This window comes from Neodiprion lecontei, chromosome 3, assembly GCF_021901455.1.
Source record: "Neodiprion lecontei isolate iyNeoLeco1 chromosome 3, iyNeoLeco1.1, whole genome shotgun sequence".
Taxonomy (NCBI): Eukaryota; Metazoa; Arthropoda; class Insecta; order Hymenoptera; family Diprionidae; genus Neodiprion; species Neodiprion lecontei.
The window spans coordinates 16952062-16967032 of NC_060262.1; the positions used below are offsets into that span (position 1 = coordinate 16952062).

General features: G+C 35.0%; 1 protein-coding gene and 2 long non-coding RNA genes across 5 annotated transcripts in view; all 3 read right to left on the bottom strand.

Moving 5' to 3' along the window:
- LOC124293599 overlaps positions 1-13043 on the bottom strand; it is a 40112-nt gene extending 27069 nt beyond the window's left edge. Inside the window, exon 1 of the long non-coding RNA XR_006903475.1 lies at positions 12693-13043. This is a non-coding gene — a long non-coding RNA (uncharacterized LOC124293599). The remainder of the gene's footprint in view (positions 1-12692) is intronic.
- On the bottom strand, positions 492-6483 carry LOC124293602. Its single transcript, XR_006903479.1, has 7 exons — positions 6230-6483; positions 5386-5618; positions 2975-4282; positions 2810-2895; positions 2503-2676; positions 2063-2276; positions 492-1973 (listed from the first exon to the last, which is right to left on the bottom strand). It is a non-coding gene; the product is annotated as an uncharacterized LOC124293602 (long non-coding RNA).
- LOC124293597 (THAP domain-containing protein 1-like) lies at positions 7293-9035 on the bottom strand. Of its 3 annotated transcripts, XM_046735001.1 has the most exons (5): positions 8968-9035; positions 8789-8870; positions 8330-8572; positions 8087-8262; positions 7551-7883 (listed from the first exon to the last, which is right to left on the bottom strand). In XM_046735001.1, the coding sequence occupies exons 2-5, from the start codon at positions 8848-8850 to the stop codon at positions 7786-7788; spliced, it is 579 nt and encodes a 192-aa protein (XP_046590957.1). In that variant the 5' UTR covers positions 8851-8870; positions 8968-9035; the 3' UTR covers positions 7551-7785. The 3 variants fall into 3 exon arrangements, with proteins under 3 accessions (XP_046590958.1, XP_046590957.1, XP_046590956.1); XM_046735002.1 differs by lacking the exons at positions 7551-7883; positions 8968-9035 and adding an exon at positions 7293-7544 and having other exon boundaries at positions 8789-8961; XM_046735000.1 differs by lacking the exon at positions 8968-9035 and having other exon boundaries at positions 8789-8958.
- Positions 13044-14971: the final 1928 nt, after the last annotated feature.

Sequence of the window (14971 nt, forward strand, 5' to 3'; positions counted from 1 at the left end):
AAATTAAATCTTTTATCCAACAATTTCTCCCTCTTCGGTTCGTTCGACTAGAGCGACAGAATGCCCGTTGTCCGGTGTATTTCAATACTTAATCGGTAATTGGTGACCCAAACTACTGATGTGAGTCTGGCTGTAGCTGTGTGTGAATGTTTCCGGTGTCTAACATCTGGAGATTTCCACTAGGTACCGTTCCGACGTCACAGCAGGTAGCAGTTTCCAAAAATTCCAGAAGTTAGTCCAGTTAGTCATTGGGATTCGTTGACAAAAATACAGTGGGTACTTTCCATTTACTAACACAAGTCGACTTGTGTCGCCTAAAGTGCTTTCCATTTAATTTGTGTCGCCGCGTGTTAGCGACACAAGTCGACTCTTCTAAAAAGTATTTTGGACCAAAAAAATACTTTTATACGTCAGAGTGCTTTATATATTAAAGCGGTTAACTCTTTCAAGACTGAATGTATTTCATAGTTTTGTTACAGAGTTTATAGTGTTTTAATACCAATAGTTTCATGCTTGTAGTTAATACTCATAGTTATGAACATATACTGTTATTGTATTCTTGATCAAAACAAGACTGTTATAAGTTAGAGTGCTTTATTGATTAAAACGGTCAACTCCTTCAAGACTTTAAATATATTTTATGGTTTTGTTATCGACTTATAGTATTTTAATATCTATAGTTTCATACTTGTACTTAATACTTATAGTTTTATCAATCCAGTTTTTATGTACTTAAACCCTAAGATGATATTATTGTTTCTGCCCAAAAACAAAAGAAAAAAAAAACTTTTGATACAAAATCTACTCAATTCATACCCCTACTATAACTTACAGATATGCAGCATCATATCTTTAGCATATACATTTAAAATTATACATCTATTGCTTAAATTTATATAATATACAATTTCATGAAGATGAAGTGGGGTTCATATGATAATTTTGGAAAAATAAGTTCCGTCAAATATTTAGCGGAAAAAATTTTGAATTATACATCTATTGCTTACATTTATATATTAGTAAATCAAGTCATCGGAATATCGTTGGATTCCAACTCTCAATTTCCTATTACAGATTTTCTGGAAACATATTGTTGAACAAGTATCCCCGAAGATTTCTTGGGTCTCTTTGTGGAACATCCCAGTCCTCATTTACATCTTCATTATCTGATATGTCATTCCATTGTTGATCAAGTTCGTCATTGAAGAAACCTTCCCCATTATCTCCGTTAATAAAACAAATATTGTGCAATACGCAACATGCGACAACAATGTGTATCATAAATTGAATATCTCGAAGTGGCATCATTTGCAATAAACGAAAACGGCCCTTGTGAATGCCGAAGGCTCGTTCGACTACTACACGTGTTTGAGAAATTTTCGTGTTGAACTCATCTTCTTGAACTGTTAAATTTCCGTTGTCCCGAAAAGGACAAACCAGCCACGTTTGTGCTACACCATTATATCCTTTATCGCCTAATAAAAAGCTATTGTTAGAAAAAATTCTTTCGCGATTCTGTTCGGCTGCTACAAATAGATCGGATCTTCTTCATTCTGGCATCGTGAAAAGAGCCCAGGTCCCCGCAATATAAATTCGTGAATTTTAGATCACAGTGAACCACAGCTTGCAGTAGAATAGAATAATGTTGTCTCCTGTTGAAATATACCCAACCATTTCCTTCTGGCTTATTAATATGAATATGAGAATCATCTATTGCGCCAATACAACCACGAATACCTGCTACATTTTCAAATCTCTCAGATATTCTCACAAGGTTATTTCCATGAGCCAATTAATGACTTCGCACTATGCGAAATACAGATGAAAATGAAATATCAAAGAGATTTGACAGTAACCTATGTGACTCTTTGTTGCCGAGAAACCAAAGTGTCATTAATAAACACAATTCAGCAGGTTTCTTTTCCTTTCCAAAGGTATGGGTTGGAATGAATCCACTATTTCTTCTAAACTTTCTGCAAATATATTGACGTATATGTATTAGCTTTATCCTTTAAAAATATCAGTATACAACTACCATGGTGAAATATGTGTACATAATTACCTAATAATATGTTAACAATTGGTTGCTCCAATCTGAAATCTTCCTTAAACTCCTCATTGCTTTTAGCATGAACTGTTTCGAGAAAATTTCGCACACACTGTCGTTCACGTCCATCATCGCTTGAAGAATCTGAACTGCTGCTGCTGCTATTATTGCTGCCGCTACTACTACTACTGGATTCACTCATCAGGATAGCTAATAGAGCCTCTTCCATCTAATAAAATCAGTAATATTTAATTTTGAAATAACATACAATTATAAATTGCAAAAACATATTTTAGCTCTTAAGAAATGAGCATGATTAATATGAATACGTTATTCTATGGATTCATTCATATTGTAATTATTTATGTAGTATATATCATGTTTGCTTCATTTAATTATAATACACAGAACTTTAAATATATAATCAACTTATTTTTACATTTTTATTTACTCACCGCAAAGCTTAAATTTGTTGAAACCACGCTTTTCACATTCTAACCTTACTGTGTCGTGCGCATCAACTCTCGCGCGAATGTGTGATGTTCCATTTATTCGTTTTCGAGAGTCGACACGAGTTGACACGAGTCGACAAAAAAGTCATGAAAATGGAAAGCACCCAGTTAGACGCACTGTGCAGTCAGTAGTTTTGGGTCGCCAAAAATTGATTAAGCATTAAAATGCACTGGACGACACAGTTTAATCGTTCGTTTCAAATAACCGGGATTAAGTCCTAATATAAAATTATTAATTATGACCACTTACCTTTTGGAATGTAGATCTCCGCTGGGTGTTGCTCTGTTTCCATGATGACGTGGAGGAAACAAGGTTTTGAGAGCAAATCATTTAATCTACAATTACTGAAAATATATTATAAAGTGTTTCTTCTGTTAATAAACCGTTTACAAATAATATATATTGGATAATTACTTAAAAGTTGGGATGGAGAGATTGACAGTTGTTCGGCCAGAACTAATGTTCGAAACAAAATGAATTGTTTTAAGTTCGTGACAAAGAATATTTCATCAGAATTTCTACGACGGCTTTTGAACTCGGAGCGTTATACGCGAATGACAAAGTACCAACAGACCAGGTAAGGTCAAGAGTCTACAGGTGGGACCTGAGGCACGATCCAAAAGTAACGTTATATGAAATGGGAGTTTTTAAAACGTAGTAACAGAATTTTAAATGCAGGCGAGCAAAAGAATTATGCCACAGGACTGAACGGTGAACAAGTTAGCAAGTCTGGGGGCACGAGTCGAGAGAGCGCTTTGACAAGTGGTGATATTATTTATAGGAAACGGTAGTGGCTCCGTATAGTTGGCAGGCAAATAAAACTATCTTGATTTTTTATCAATGCAGTCATTTGGGAATTGTTTGGACAAGTTTAGGAATGTAGTTTTATAGTTTAGGAAATGATACTGTATTCGTTATTAATAAAAATCTATCGAGCATGTAGTTAGCAGGTATAATTGAAACAAAAGAAAAATGTTGTCCACATTTAAGTCGAAATCGTTTGGGAAACACGTCTGTGATAAACTCAACGTTTGGAAAATTTTATTGTATTACATAATATAAAAACATTAATTTACCATCAGATAATTCACGAGAAATGCACGCGTTATCGAATGCGTGTGCATTTTCATACTCTATCGACTGTACTCACTGTACCGATTGAATTATGGAACCTTATTTCCAATTCCGGTTATTTCTATTACGTCCAACCATTTTGGAGGATTGGAGCTGATTGAAGCTTTAGGAAATGATATTGTTGCACATACAGTAAAGTGAAATGTCAAATAAAATTATTTTCATTCGTTTATTACCTGTAAACAGGTAGGGTAGACCGAGGCGAATCGGATCAATTTTTTTTAGGAATATGAAAATCATACTAAAGTGAAATATATGTAACTTTTATTGACACAATGGTAATCGGTACAATCCAGCTACGCAATAAACATTTTAAAACTTAAATTGTCGATAAATTCTCCAAAATATAAACCAAAAACTTAAAAGACAGAAATGTCCGAATCGCCCCAATTCTCGGGGCGAATGGGATCATAAATAACATTTAATTAAATTAAATGTTTTTAACACTATAAGCTTTGGAATCATTAATAAAACTTAAATATAATGAATAATGCGATCAATATTAATTACAAGCACATAAATCACATTTTTTGTCAGTCTTAAGTTTTTTCTTAGCATCATTGTTTTTCTTTTGTAGGTGCGAACCATCTACAATGAAATAAAAATGCATCATTAACCTCAAATATGAAATAAATCATTTTAAAAAAGCGATCCAATTGGGTATTTGTATGATTTTTATATTTCTTAACTTTTGATGTTTTTCGATTCTATAAATTTTTTTAGAATTTTTGAAAAAAAAATATTTTGTTTTTGTTTATAAGTATTTAAATAATTTAATAAATAAAAAAAAGGCAATATTTAAATGAATAAGTAGCTCCATCTCGCGTATGTGACGTCACGATGCTGAATTTTTTTGAAATTTTTAGCGCCAAGTTCTCCCTTAAGCACGCCGTACGTGTAATCAGCTGTTGCTCTGTGTTGTGATTGATGAAAAGAACGTCTGATAGTGCTGTTTATTATAAACTAAAGTTATTAAATTATTTAATATGTCATTAAAAAACGATTTTTGTTGGTGTATAGTACCAACTTGTGAAAATACTCAAACTAATGCTTGCTTAACATTCTTAGTATAATAACATTGACGTGATCATAACCTCCACACAATTATCCGTGTGAGTTAAAAAAAAAAAAACACCACACAAAAATTGATTTCTATTTTAATTATTTTCACCGAAGTCTGACATTAATTATACAATGTATCAAACTTAAAGTTTAAAAAACTTACTTAAAATTTTTTTAGCGCTAGAAAATATTGTACATTACTCTTTGTGGATTCAAATAAACGCGCCAGTAGCAGCACAATGACGTCAAACCAATCACATTCCGTTTTATGTCACGTGACTTTTATGTGATTTAGGACCACTTTTATCTATTAAATTATTTAAATATTTATAAACAAAAACAAAATATTTTTTTTTCAAAAATTCTAAAAAAATTTATAGAATCGAAAAACATTAAAAGTTAAGAAATATAAAAATCATGCAAATACCCAATTCGCCCCCGATGACGCGATCCAAATAACCCCATATTAAAGACTTATGAAATAAATATTTTACACATTAACCTATAATATTTTGTTTAAAAACTGAAATGTTTTGTAAAATAGACCTCTACCCAATCAAGATAAGCCATATAATTCAAAGTTTTAACACAAATCCTTAGAATAAAGCAAAGAAATCGTAAGTACGTACCTTAGATGAGCGCCAAAATTGTGACGCATACAAACACCCGGACTCACTCTCGAGAAGCGCTGACACTGATGGACTAGCCGAAACCAAATACTACCGATTGCTGGAGGTGCGGGGCGAGAGGGGGTCGTAAGACGCCAGTCGTTTGTTTTCTGTGTCTATGCGTTGTTCAAAATATTAACGGATTTCTTATTTTGATCCGATTCACCCATTGATCCGATTCGCCTCGGTCTAACCTATCGGATTATTCACGTCTTCATTCGTCCAACAGATATATTAAAACGAATTCGACCATGGCTCGCCTTGCGAAAACCTCGTTTTTTGTTCTTTTTGATTTATTCGAAAACTGTGCAGAAGAAATTTGTCAAAATAATAGAGCAACAAGGAGTAATTAAGCAGAAATTTAGAGCTCATCTTGTTCTGATGGAACGTTGAGTGAAGATGGAATAACGAAGGCAATGAACAAGTGTTTTGGCACCAAAATATATTTGAATATAGCGCCATTTTACTGGAAACGTTACCGACTCACGGTACCTGCAACGTTTCTTTGGATTTTTTCCAAAACCGTGAGGGAGCAAATAACAAAAATGACGGAGCAATTAAGAACATTTGAAGAGCAATTATACGAAGCACGGACTTGCCGGAAATTCCACGATTTTGGAGAATTCGTGAAACACCTGGCCGCTGCCGGATATCCATTTTCGTGTTTTTCGATTTTCTAGAAAACCGCGTGAAAACAAATTATAAAAAAAACATGTATGCAGTTCATACGTGATAGAAGTGCAACCTTCAGAAACTAAACTGCGAGAGAATGAAGAGAATGCAGTATAAGGAGTGGAATAATTACTTGTTTCATCGATAGTCGTTTCATTTCGTTTCATCGAGTTTCAAATCACTGCGGCGCTAATTAAGTTAAGTCTTGCATTTCCGTTTCATCGTTAGTCGTTTCATTTCGTTTCATCGAGTTTCGATTCACTCCCGTGCTTGAGAAGTTTTCACCAACGGTGCTAAAGAAGTTTTCACTTCAAAAATAGAGAGCAATTAAGAGCAATACGAGAGCAATTTTTTGGCATAAATTTTTTTACGAAATACCAAGTCGCAGACTGTTTCATATAAGGGTTTGGCTCGGATGAATCGGTTAAAGGACCAAACTGAGTCTGCGGGAAGAAAAGATATATTGTAAAGAGAATTATAATAACTGAAGTAAGATAAGAAAATTGTGGCAATTGGAAGAGTAGTCGTGGTGTTATAACATAGCGTGAGTAGTTCTGTATTGGAAGAATCTGAAAAGTAAAGAAACAGCGTTAGTTCGTTGTTGATTGAGGAGGTTTGTCCAGAAATGTAGGCACAAGTTGGTTAATTTTCAAAGGTAAGTAGACAATATCCAGACTTCAAGGAAATAGTACACATAATGGGTTTCATGAATGTAAGCGAACGAGTCGTCTAGAGAAAAGAGTCGCGCTCTAGGCGCAGCGGACAAGATTGCACGAACTAGGTGCAATCAAGTACAGTGCATGAATTAAATGCTCTCAAGAAGGTTGCACGAACTAGGTGCCTTGGATAGAGTGCAAGAACTAGATGCAATCAAGTACAATGCATGAATTAAATGCTCTCAAGAAGGTTGCACGAACTAGGTGCATGAACAAAAACCAATGCACGAACTCGGCGCGGTAGGGTAAAAGCACTGATATATATATACACTGGATTGGATATTACCGTATACTCTACGTGTAAGCTCGTGTGTCCAATTGAACACTTGAATTTCCGCCATCTTGTACAGAAAGTTGTCACAGAATGCGCGCTAGATTTGAACTGCGTAAAATATGCTATTTAAATCTAACGATATATTCGTCACACAAAAAAGTTTTTGACGAGTAAAATAATGTTTGATACATTAAATGAAGAACAAATCATTTTTTCGAAGGTATATTATTATTTACAATTATATGATGTAAAAGATCATTAAATAATATGACGAAAAACTTGTATTTAAGCGTGATTTTTCTTTATGTTCAAAAGAAGTCCTCAATTCTAAGAAGTTTCCGTCCATTATCCTTTATCCTATGGTGGGCTGAATTTCATACGGATTATTCAAAAATTTGTATAACACTAATTCAACCGTTAGGGAATTCATTTACCATCCATTGATCATCAAAGTGGAGCTTAAGACATGTAAAAAAAGTTTTGAATTAAACTATATCGAATTGGGTGAGTAAAAACTTTATTCAAAAATATGGAGAATAAAACATTCCTTGCAAACGTTAAGGAATTTTTATAGAGTTGCGTGCGATAAACCACAACAATATAATTAGTAGTATCAATCCACAATCCATTCACATGAAGAAAAAGTTACAAGCACAATCAAAAGAAAATAAAAAAGATGTACATATCTGAGCATGCAAATCAGGTACAAATGTGTAGGTGCTCATGTAATTTGGTTACATTCACTGTGGTGGGCCGATCGGATTCATCCTGAAATTCGGTCTGCTGCAAGTTTTCACCTACAGATAAGTTACTAATAAATAACGACAATGGAAATACACAGAAATGTGTCACACACGATTTTTCTGTAACAGAGCACTTTATAATCTGTAGGTAATTAACCGCTTCGACGACATTGACGCAATAGTGCATCACATCAACGTGTCTTTATGCACACTGAGTTTTCTCTGACCTAAAAGGGATTAATAGTTTCAGATCTTACCAAATAACGTTGGGATACTGCCTTTTCGTAAAGTTATATAATTTTTACTTTTCTTCTGAAAGCAAGAGAGTTCAAAGTGGTCGGAACACAGAAAGCTATCACTTGATGGAGACCACGGACCAATGTTTATATTTGCGATCCACTGCTTCATAATATCAGGTTCATCCAATGGGAACCTACATAACAAGCAAAGTTTAAATTTATTAATTCACACGTTATGTTGCATTGAGTAACGGTACTTACTTGAAGAATGAATAGCCACGTCCATATTCCCTTAATCGGTGACAAGATGAACACTCTGATTTTGGGTTGTCAAATATAGTTGGTACACTGTTCTTTTTCAATGTAATTAGGAATCCTGTCCTATCAAAGCAGTCATTTGTAAAAAGAGCCGAACACAATGTGCTATTTCGGTTTGGCTTCCAGTCCTTCCTCTTCATTTCTTTTAACCACTGCTGAAGGCGCAACACGTCTTTCACGGGAAATCTACATATCGAATTATAATTTAATCCCTGAGTCAATAATACCCGAGTTTTCAATTTCAATTATAATAAGATCGGTTCATAATTCAAATATTGTGAATTTTTACTGACACGATTCGTACGTTATAATACTCGTTAAATATAATTAGTAAATACTTCGTATGCTGACATAACCTCTGCAAGTTATCATTTGCAGAACGCTTCAGCGTTGTATACTCACTTGTGAAATGATCGCCCACAATATTTTGATTGCTTTGTTTTGCAAAAAACGCAGGTACTCATTGTTACCTCAATAATTGTTACTGTAATTTTCCAACACAATCGATTATATACACATACATATATCACGTATATATTTATATATATCTGAAGTGACAAGAATCTGTACAAAATGGCTACCGTTCAATTGGCGTGACGGCACCACGCTTAAATCCAATCCAGTGTATATATATATCAGTGGGTAAAAGAGAGTACTCATTGTCAACCTGTGATTTAACCAATATGGGTTCTTGTTACACTCAAAACTGAAGTCAACTCGGCGGTGGTCAGACTAGAAGTGAGCGTCGATCCGCGGTGGCGCTTTTGTAAGAAGTGGTTGGTCGTATCATCGAGCGTTCGGCAGTCGTTCGGTGACGTCACAATTGGGTATTTGCATGATTTTTATATTTCTTAACTTTTGATGTTTTTCGATTCGATAAATTTTTTTAGAATTTTTGAAAAAAAAATATTTTGTTTTTGTTTATAAATATTTAAATAATTTAATAAATAAAAGTGGTCCTAAATCACATAAAAGTCACGTGACATAAAACGGAATGTGATTGGTTTGACGTCATTGTGCTGCTACTGGCGCGTTTATTTGAATTCACAAAGAGTAATGTACAATATTTTCTAGCGCTAAAAAAATTTTAAGTAAGTTTTTTAAACTTTAAGTTTGATACATTGTATAATTAATGTCAGACTTCGGTGAAAATAATTAAAATAGAAATCAATTTTTGTGTGGTGTTTTTTTTTTTCACTCACACGGATAATTGTGTGGAGGTTATGATCACGTCAATGTTATTATACTAAGAATGTTAAGCAAGCATTAGTTTGAGTATATTTACAAGTTGGTACTATACACCAACAAAAATCGTTTTTTAATGACATATTAAATAATTTAATAACTTTAGTTTATAATAAACAGCACTATCAGACGTTCTTTTTATCAATCACAACACAGAGCAACAGTTGATTACACGTACGGCGTGCTTACAGGAGAACTTGGCGCTAAAAATTTCGAAAAAATTCAGCATTGTGACGTCACATACGCGAGATGGAGCTACTTATTCATTTAAATATTGCCTTTTTTTTATTTATTAAATTATTTAAATACTTATAAACAAAAACAAAATATTTTTTTTTCAAAAATTCTAAAAAAATTTATAGAATCGAAAAACATCAAAAGTTAGAAATATAAAAATCATGCAAATACCCAATTCTGGGAATAGCGACTTGACAGATTATCTGCTCCCTTGCCAAATTATACTCTTAGGTGACCATTCACTCAGTGTAGGCGGAAGCGAATTCGACAGCGTAAATCCACACATACAGAAATTTATTAGTTCAATCATAATAGAAGAAAACATACAACTGTAAGGTTACTAAACACAGACCCATTTCACATAGGTTCAGACCCGGCATATTGCTATGAAAAATAACCCAGAGTTATTAGTCTTTACATATCCTTAGTCGACGCTTTTGAGTCTATTCCTTGGTGATCGTGCAATATTTGTAAAGACCTAAGACATAATCTTTCACTTTTCACCTCAAAACTGGTATAAGTTCTGTTCACTTTAAGGGCTTCATTATTATTGTATTAATACATGATTGTAAGATTGTTTGGATTAATGTATGGTACAATTGTTTCGCCTCACGGAATCATGCCGTGAGTTGGATTATTTACAATCGTTTGGTCATTAAGCTTCCTGACATGCTGTCCTGTAGCGCGATTCTGTAAGTCGTTATGAGAATAACGATTCGGAACGCTATCGTAACGATAACGAATTTCGCCGCGTGTAACGACAATCTCATAACGACGGTGCGATTCCGTAACTACGAATAGCGACACTTCGACGTTACAGAATGGGATAACGAATCGTCGTTATGGATACCGACAGGAAGTGACGTATTGTGACAAATCCTTAGTAAGTAACTAGAATTTTATCGAAACTCGCCTTAAAATAGTTGAAATTCGTGCCGCGGTGGCGCGCATGAAGGTTTAAATCGAGGCGCGCACAATCACTCAGTCACAGGCAGTGCAAATCCATCGTATAGTGAACATTGTAAATATAAATATCATCATTGTTATTATATCTTAACACCGTTTAATACTTTTAATAAATTTTAATACAAGTAAAAAAATTTATTTGCTCTCATACTCTCAAAAGGAGCCCTTTGACCACATGTCGTGAATCCCCATGCAGCGTTTACTGCTTCTACGTTTTCCTCACTATTCTTTTTGCATGGACCACCATTGGGTTCTTCACGTAGAACCAATATTCTGAAGAGTGAAATTATATAACTACTCCTATTTTTTACTAAAGATCATGACTGGAGCTGTAATATTTTCAATACTTCAAGAAATCTTTGAGTTTGTTAATTTCATGGAGGCAAAGCTATTTAAAAACAATACCACTTGAAAAAAAATTGAGGTCTAGTTTAGAATAAAGATTTTTCGCGTTTTTATTTTTTGTTCAGGTTAAAAAAGGTGAATATTTTTTATAAAATAAAGTTATACTTTAAGAACACAATTGAATATTTCTTTAGGTACAATCAATTGTAAACATTATAGTTGAAGGAATGTAAATTCGAAAAATTGGTGATTTTGAAAAATTAACGACGGAGCCAGGAATCGAACGGCGTCTAGAGATGCTTGACCGGAGCCTTACTCCTATGAGCCTATGAGATTTTGATGAAATAATATCTGTGGATTGAAGATATTAAAGAAATGAAATGACATGGAATTTTGAAAAAGGTACGTCAAGGCGGTACGTCGGAGCGTAACACCGCCCTGACTCTGTTGTCGTTAATTTCTCTCATCACCTTTAAACATTATACTTGTTGGCAATTTAACCATAAACATCATTCCATATTCTGTATTCTATTCTTCCGCATCACGAAAGTTGGTAAATCTTTCTCTCATAATTTGTTGTTGAATTCGTTGAGCCAAAGCGCGTGGTCCTCGTCTGTTGTATTCTTCATCTTGATCCATCGGATCAACATCATTCTCTACGGGATGAGCTATCGGTGCTAGTTGTTCGTCATCTTCATTGTTTAATCGTAGTTGCACTCTCATGTTGTGCAGTACTGCACACGCATTAACAATTTTCGCTGCGAACGCTGGTTCGTACATCAAGACTCGCTGGTATGACAAGCATCTCCATACAGATTTAAAAACTCCAAAAAACCGCTCGACGACGCTTCTAGCCTTACATAGTTGTTGTGTATATTGATGTTGTTGCGTATCTTCAGGAAAATTGGCCAGAGGTGTTAACAGCCAAGGCTCCAACGGATATCCAGCATCACCTGATGGAAAATATGTTGATTTAGAAAAAAGTAGACTAAATATAATATGCATATTATGTATATAAAACTCAAACTGAACCTATGCTGCTTTGCTGAACAGTGAAAAATATTTTCGCTTTGACTGCGCTTAAGGTGTTAACCAAGATTCATCACAGCTTCTTGAGGCAGGCGAAAAAGGCTGAGAATCTCTTCTCGTGGTAGCTGAAAAGGATTCTGAGCATCTCTCAGTCGCCTTCTTTCCACACGACGTTCGAGTCGACGTAATCTTTCCTCAAGAACGAATACATCCCAAGCAAGGTATTCGATAGCCATGATCCTTTGAGATTGAAGATAATCAAAGAAACAGCGTAAATAATAGATTTAATAGTAGAAATGAATTATTAATGAAATTAATGAATAATTATATTTGTGGAAGCAACTTTGTGGGTTCTTCGGAGCAACACTACAATTTATAGGTTATGTTATTCTTTTTTAGAAAATAATGAAATCTATTCTACAATTTTTTCTGAAGTCAATCTGCATTGATAATTCCTAATTACTGCAAAAGTCAACTTACTTACTTGTTATTTCAAATGTCGTAATTATTTTTCACTTTCGGAGCACTTTTCGAAGCACTTTCTCGGAGTCGAGAAAAATATGGGAAACGCACACCACTCCTCTAGCTCGTGTGCAAAGTGTCGTTATAATCGTCGTTATAGCGTACCGAGGGGGTCTCTGAGCCTCGCTATCCGCTCGCACCGTAACGACATCATAACGACACTTTTCGTTACTAATAACGACAAAACTCGCTAAGAATAGTGTACAGAATCGCATTTGTCGTTATAATAGCGACGCGGTCGGTAGCATAACGAAACTTGTCGTTATGAGTCCATAACGACAGCATAACGAGTTACAGAATCGCGCTACTGGTATAATGATCTCGTAACATGGTTTAAACTCCAGTAATGTTTTTTCTTGTTATTTTTATATAGGAATGTTTTAAATAGTTGGACGCAGCCCCCTGACACACGCTGCTAAAAGTGGTTCGCAAAACGTCCCTCGATTCTGCCGCCACTCTCCGCCACTTGTGGCGCTAGTAGTTGTCTGAAAAGCTTGCGCGCGGTCAGCGAACGTGTCAAAAGTCTACTAGTGCCACGTAGAGGAACTAAAAAACGGGGACAAAACGCGTACGATTTTTTAGTATACGAGCAGTGGTGAGTGTCAGGGGGCTGGTGAGTTCTACGGTTTTTTGCTCTCCATACTATTAGTATGGCCGTGTTCGAAAATTGACTGACAGTACTGTCAGCTATCTTTCATCTCTTTTGCGCTTCCAAGTTCGTGAATAGCTCCGACTCTGTCCTAGGGAATTTTGAGTACCGTCAGTCAATTTACGAACACAGCCTATATTACTTATTCGCGCTTCTGTGGCTCACGTACTCTATTCTTATATCTCTACGGGTCCGACTGCCCTATACTTCCTGTGTTGAGCTCTGTGATTATTGAGTTTTAGTACGACGGAGATCCGCCAGGGAGCTCATACATCGGTGAGGATGAGGAAAATATGAGGAAAATAATAATGGCGGCGATCTAGAAGACAGTATTCACAGAAGTTTGACGTTTTCGGGAGGAAAATCAAATCTGCTGGTGGAGATTACATGAATACATTAATATTTAACAGAATCAAATAATTGTATGATGAATGTATGTGACTATAGCGACAATAATTATTAAAAATGAAATGCATTATGAATCAAAAGACCAAAGATTAAATAAAATTCCATCGATACACTTCCTTGATAAAGAGAAAACGGTAATCACATTGCAGAATCAATCATGCAGAGGATGCACAATAATGAATGTGTGGGTTAATGATAAAATAGTTACGCATTATGTATAATATTATCATTATTATAGTTTGTATACAGTATAGTTTGGCTTGATTTTTTTTCACCCTACTAGTCTTTACCATTTCCCTACTTTTTGTTTTAGTTGATTGACGCATTCTCATAACTATATAGTAAATTAGACAGTATGCAATGACTTCTTCCTTATGCAAATCACATGGAAACGAGAACTTACAATTTATGAGATCATCATCAATTGTCACTTGATATAAATTAGGTACGGCATAGTTAATTTGCATTTCGCGAATAAAATGATTGAATTTAAGATCGACGCCAAATTGTTTCACAGCACTGGACCACTTTTGAAATATACAGAACTGTTTCGTCTGCTCCTAGACATCCGCTTCGACAATTGGGCAAATAACAATTCACCATTTTCTTACCTTTTGAGTAAGTGACAGAAACCCAAACGTCGATCCCGGATTGCCTGTCAACTTCGTTATTATTACGCCCACACATTTATTATTGTGCATCCTTTGCATGATTGATTCAGTGTGATTACCGTTTTTTTTTATCAAGAAAGCGTACCAATGGAATTTTATTCAGTCTTTGATCTTTTGATTCGTCATACATTTTATTTTCACTAATATACTGTCGCTATAGTCACTTACATTCATCATACAATTATTTTTTTTTGGCAAATATTGATGTACCCATGTAATCTTCAGCAGCAGATTTGATTTTCCACATGCAAACGTTAAACTTTCGTGAGTACTGTCTGCTACATGGAGACTAGAGGTAAAGAGGCCGAACGCATATGGCGGAAACGTCAAAAAGTGGATCGTGAAAGTGATGAAAGATCTTGTAGTTCGGGATGTATCCGCAAGCAATACCAGCGCCTGGTTACGAATAGTATACATACGTGAGGATCGACGATTCAAAATCACTGCGCTGACGAAACCCGTAGTGGTAGCGCTGCCAGGCGGTTACAATCCGCGGATCGTTCATTACTTTCA

Excerpts from the sequence above, each read along its gene's own strand:
- LOC124293597 (XM_046735001.1), bottom strand. The coding sequence starts at position 8,850 with ATGAGTACCTGCGTTTTTTGCAAAACAAAGCAATCAAAATATTGTGGG. Across the intron at positions 8,573-8,788 it reads TGTGGGCGATCATTTCACAA|ATTTCCCGTGAAAGACGTGT; the intron begins GTGAGTATACAA and ends TTCGATATGTAG. Across the intron at positions 8,263-8,329 it reads CGTGGCTATTCATTCTTCAA|GTTCCCATTGGATGAACCTG; the intron begins GTAAGTACCGTT and ends CTTGTTATGTAG.